General features: G+C 45.4%; 1 protein-coding gene across 1 annotated transcript; it reads right to left on the reverse strand.

Annotated features, from left to right (window-relative positions):
* Positions 1-3,393: 3,393 nt before the first annotated feature.
* BDW70DRAFT_164669 (uncharacterized protein) lies at positions 3,394-3,914 on the reverse strand (the record flags this gene model as incomplete). Its single annotated transcript, XM_073741524.1, has 2 exons — positions 3,394-3,726; positions 3,768-3,914. 2 exons carry the CDS (start codon positions 3,912-3,914, stop codon positions 3,394-3,396), a joined length of 480 nt encoding a protein of 159 aa, XP_073591072.1.
* Positions 3,915-6,000: the final 2,086 nt, after the last annotated feature.

The following is a 6,000-nucleotide window of genomic DNA, read 5'->3' on the forward strand; positions in this document are numbered from 1 at the left end:
CGTTCTTACTATGCTGCAAGCCAACGCACGAGGTACCATCTTCTCAAAACTCGGCAAATTAGAGACCTTGTACAAGCAGATGGTCGCTTAACATGATTGCTATTTCTATCCCACATACACTGGATACCTCGTTCTCTTCCTTAACAAAACATTCTTGTACTTACGGCAGGCTATAACTTAGAACATGCATATCATCCCCTTACACTAACGTAAATCCCGGGTGATCCGTAATTTGCCCTCCCAAATCCATGCTTGCTCAAATTTGAAGTACTGCACAACAACCAAAAGTGATTCAATTGAATAAACTAAGTGCCATAATGATAAGGACAGCTGGTTCTCTTATGCCCCTAAATCTTACATTCTGAACATGTTGGTGGGGTATATTTAGGCACACCTAAAGCTTGAAGCGCATCTCCGCCAGCAACCCCCATCTTGCCTCTATTTCCTTATTTCTCAATGAAATTAAGTCCCTGGCTTCCTGAAATGAAAGACCTTCTATAGGACTTATCTTGTGCTTTGAACAACTCCTTTTCTGCCTGTTATTCTATATAGCTGAGCAGAGGTCACAGTTTTCCCTCGCTAGTAAGCTGGTATTATAGATAGCCAACTCACACCCTTTCACTAACTTATCTAGTACTTTTTTTTTTGGTAGGAGTTAGAGGGCTTTTAGACCTTCCCTCAAGCAGCTTTTTAACTGAAGAGCCTTTTTGATGCACATGGCGCACAGTATAAGGCATGCCAAGCTGAGAAGAAGGGATTGAAGCACCCCCGTGGCTTGAAGGGGGGGGGTTAGAGTACCCAGGTTAATATTCAACTTTTTAAGCACTGCCTTGAGATTAGATAGAAGTAGACTGCGGCAACATCCGCGATATATCCAAATCCGCATATCCAGATCCGCATATCCGCGGATATGAATGTAATCTGATATTCAAATATCCGCAGCGATACGAATATGGATAGTAGAAGGTATCCGCAATGCGGATATTAATATTTTGTGGATAGGCAAACAAACCAAACATGACTATATCTGTTACTGCATAAATTATGCACGTTTTGTATGTAATATATTGTTCAAGGAGTGTATTGAGTCACAATTCAAACATGAGAATCTTGATGCCAACAATATATCAAGCTGTATTTAGAAGACTTCTAATCTGCTGCTGGCACAATACAAACTCAGGAATATATTCAGAGATAGATAATGGAGTAGATACAACAGACAGGCTACAGAGTCAGGCTACTACCAATAACGGTGGCATGTTTATGCAACAAGGTCTGGTAGTGATATATGTTTGATCCATCCCGGGGAGTAGTACCATACAGAAGCTGTGTAGTACTGGCAAGCTTGTCAAAGCCAGAACATGCGTATATTACTGATATTAATCAGCATATTATACGTCATGTGTCAGGCTAGATTGGGTTAATCTAGCGAGAATTATGCTAGTGTGGATAGTAACAAGATATCCATATCGTATCCGCGTGGACTTGGATGTGGATAAAGATAGCAACTCAGGTATCTGGTATCCGCATGGATATGATAGGATAGCATTTTATTATTATAATAAGGCCCATAGCAAACTCAGTTTCATCAAAGTTATAGATATCTTTATCTTGGATCCCCTATTGATCTTTAGTTTGCTGCAGTTCATTGAACCATTGACTAATAATCCTAGGCTCTTCACATAGTGCTCTTTGGGAATTAATCTTTCATGCAAACCTAGTTTTAACTTCCAGGCACCTCTTGGTGAACTCTGTAACCCAGTTTTTTCTAATAGGTCAAGATAGAGTTGATGTTGCAGCATCCAAGATTATTTGCGCCATTGCTTGTACCTGGAAGGGCCTAGGGGCGGCACCACATATCTATAAAGATACTATTCAAGCTATTAAAACTTCCTCATAAAGCAGAGATAGCCTGCGGCTCTGATTGCAGAGTTCTGACTGAGAAAGGTAGCCCTTTATCTGATCAAGTAGGGTTATACGAGGCACATTATAAAAGCGGCTAGCTTCCTGAGCATTGTGAATTCTTCTATTTTTTTAGATTACTAATAGCGCATTCAATCCTACATTTCCATCATAAAGGTACCTGCTGCGTTCTATTGACTTTGCAGTAACTCCTCCAGGTGTTCCGACAGCCGTCTGCATAAACGTTGTCCGGAGCGCCTTATGTTGGGGCGTGTTTGTGTTTTGCGGGGCAGTTTTAGCAAGATAAGATATATATCATATTATCAAGACGGCCGTGGATCTTTTATCCAACGTGGGTCTGCGCAATCAGTGGTCTACATGGCCTTTGAACGCCATGTTAGGATTCCCTGTGACCAATAGTGGTACGAGAATAAACAACGAGCTTGCGGGAAATTTCTGGGACACCCCGGATTCGGTTACCATAGTGCCAGGCAATACCTGGGTAATACCTTAGCGGTTATATCTCTGATTCTGTGTATAACTCACTTGAAGGGTATGGAGATACTCCTTGACACATACTATTGGACCTTGGAAATCTTGGACAGCAGTTTTATTTTCCTTTCATTTCTTGCTTGGGATTTCTCGTACCCATTGTACAAAGACGTTTCGCACCCAACTAGACGCGTCCGACACCAAATACGATCTAGATAGTCACGCATGACTCCATGATTGAATCTGGCAGCTTGCAAAATCTCTGCATCGGACAGGCTATGGCGCCGGGCTAGGTTATCATGTGTAGTGAGCTACGCAGGTATAATGGGGTTCTTGGTAGTCGGGTACAGATTCTAGCAGGCTTCCGGGAATCCGCCATGCCAACCGCATCCCTTATAAAGAGCTGCTCAAAGCCCCTCTCCAACAGAGACTGAGTCTGCACACGGCTTTTGCCGTTGATACATATCTCCGGCCGTCAAAGGTGCCAGTGGAATGTGAGAAATCAACACTTGTCGGGACGCCTTCCAGACAAACGGCCCTTGGCGTCCAGATGGCCTTGTTACCCTAGCATGCACAGTATGCTGTGCTGTTACCTAATCCCTGTAGACCACTAATTATTCCCGCTTCTACCCGAGGGGGTGTCAACAGCGCCTACGCCCAGAATCTTGTTTCAATATGTAGACGGGCAGTAGCGTTCTGGACCTGACCAGCACTCAGCAGATTGATTGGTGGCTATACACGACACAGATCAGGACGTCTCATCCGGGTTCCGGGGCCAGGGTTGTCGCGCGATGCAATTCTCGAGACGAATGACAATGAGATTGAATTGCACGCCAGCTAGGAGTCTTACTCGCCTAGTGTGGATTGTTGAAGACTTGAACCGCTGATGTGGGTATGGAGCGATGATATAGGTAATGTAAGGAGCGGTCGAAGGTAAAATCGTGAAATATACGTACATTCCAGGCTTGAATTGCGGCATTACTTAGTTGTATACTTCAATCAACTCCCCAACTCCTTGTTCCAGGGGACTTCCAGCACATTCGAAGCCTGAAAGACCACCTCCTCCTGTCTTCCACCACTATCTTTCGGGGACACAACCCTCCTCATCCAATCCACAGTAACAGTAGTCCCCTTATGCTCCTCACGCCCTCCATAGTCCCACCATCCGACAACGGCCCCCGTATACTGCAAAGTGAAGGCATCACCCACAATCTCAACATCGACCCCCTCCTCCGGACAAAACCACTCATGATCAAAAACTGACACTGATTCCTCCCAGCTCTCCCCAGGCATCAGACTTGCGAAACTGCCCCCGTTGTAGGCGACGTTGATCTGCGAGGTGGAGAGGTTTGAAAAGTCCACGCCCAACATACATCCGGGGCCGTATTCGGCGTCCTTTTCCACTTATTTTTGAAGAGGTAACGGAGTTTAAATGTGGACATGGAGCGGGTGTCGGGTGTCTGAAAAGTTATAGGTCGCTCCTGGGCAGGTTTAGGGGTCTCGAGGTATGTGACTGTCATTTTCACCGTCCAGTGCGGGGCTACGCGACCGAAGCCGATGTCCTCTGTTGCGATCTCGTCATCGGATGAGAGGGATACTGCGACTGTTAGAGGAGGTCCATGCTGTTGATATTTTAGAGGCCGAATACTAGAAGTCAGAGAAGTAATTCACCTAAAGCCGGTTGCCTTGGGGTGGGGAGGAAGGTTTATTTCGACTCCATGGCCCAATCGACGTGAAGGCGCTCGCTTGGTAATAGAATAGGGATTGCTGGCGGTGGAGTGCAGGGGTGCACTCTGTTTTATAATTATAGCAGCTATATCCTTATTCAACCGATATGATCTCACGCAGGTTTGCCGTCCTGGCTTTGGTATTTTCACCTGCTCCGGTGCCTCCGCCAAAAAAGGCACAGCTAGACTTGGCTAAATCGGCTCCAACCCGCCCCGACTCGCCAAAAAACCGAGTAGGGTTGGATCTTCTAATGATCCATTGGGTTTTGGATGGTTTTGGCTGACCCATAGGGCAATCTGCCGGGTTGCCAAAGGTCTAAATAAATAAGCTACTGTACTTAGATCACATATTTTAATTGAACGTAATATATCACTGTAGTATAATACATTTTTCTAAAGCTATATAGGCCACCGCCTCTAGACGGGGATTTGCATATTTGGGTCATTTGGGTTTATTTGGATTGGGTAAATCATTTAGCCCATGGACGGTTTATTGTCTAGACAGACCACCCTAAAATCCGCGCGGCCGGATAAGCAAAGCCCAAAAGCCCGTCCCGGCCTGTGGTTTAACAAGTTTATATATATCTACTAGGACTTAATTGTTAAGAATCGAGGTGCGCGAAAGTGCAGTGGGGAAGAGACGTGCTATCTACCTACTCAGTATCCTGGGTTGCATGTATCGGGCCTCTATTCATGGTCAACCCGATTAAGCCGCGCACCGCTAATTGGGCATATACAACATCCCAGACAATGTCTGTAGACTACCAGTGGTGTACTACAAAGAAAGTCCAACGCCATTAATGGGGGCTGCTACAGGGTCTCGTGGTCAGGAGATTGGATTAAACAAGGTGACGTCCAAGCCAGCCGTCTCTCCTAGCAAGAACCCAAACATCTAGTGCTCCGTGCACGACGGCAGTCAGCTCCAACCCTATAATCTCTGATGCCCATGATCAAACACTGATCCGTCTTGGCGGCGGTATGATTGCCAAAGACGACAAGTTAGGTCTGCCGCTGGGCTTAGCGCTTCCGCCGAATTCCGACTGTCATCTTTTCTGTTTAATCCATGGTACTCAAACTACTTAAGGAATGTATCATGCTCGCCATCAGAGTCGAAGATTCATATTACTTGTACGTGGCCTTGCCATCGCGGAACCGTCTCCCGTCTCGATTAAAGCCTCAATTGCCTTCCTCAATTAGCTTCCTATTCTTATTTTTCTATTCTATTCGGCATAACGGCCATATGGCCTGCACTAGTAACCACATGCCAGGTAAAATCCGTTATAATTAAAATCTCAAAGATCTAATATATAACAGAGTTATTCGGAACAAAGAAAAACAGAGACATCTAGATCTAGAATCAGCAGGCAATGTAGTTTATAACAGATCTAGCCACGCCAATTGGCTCTAAATGTCAGTTTGTTGAAGCATGGGAGGCATCTATGTGCAAAGTAAACTCACATCATCATATGAGAGCAGCTCGGGGCCTAGAATAAGATGGCCTGTATTGTGTGGTTTTGCATCCGTGAGCGCGTGGAAGCCAACGCGGGCTAACTTAACGTAATCCACCACCGAGCTGCGCGGACCACCGAGCTGCGCGGTCACCGCCAAACAACGCGCCCACCCCTTTACCAGTTCATCATTCAATAACAACAACATGGCTGAGCTTTCAAGAGAAGATCGTATGCAGTTAGCTATCGATGCTTATAGAACAGGCCTTTTTACGTCAAAAACTGCTGCTGCAAAGGCATTTGATGTACCACCAAGAACTTTGATGACCCGGCTCAATGGAACAGCTTCTCGGAAAGAAGTAATTGCCAATTGCAGAAAATTGACAGATCTTGAAGAATCAACATTAAAGAAATGGATTATTGATATGGGT

The sequence above is a fragment of the Aspergillus foveolatus genome (assembly GCF_047715535.1).
Source record: "Aspergillus foveolatus strain CBS 279.81 unplaced genomic scaffold BDW70scaffold_125, whole genome shotgun sequence".
Classification (NCBI taxonomy): Eukaryota; Fungi; Ascomycota; class Eurotiomycetes; order Eurotiales; family Aspergillaceae; genus Aspergillus; species Aspergillus foveolatus.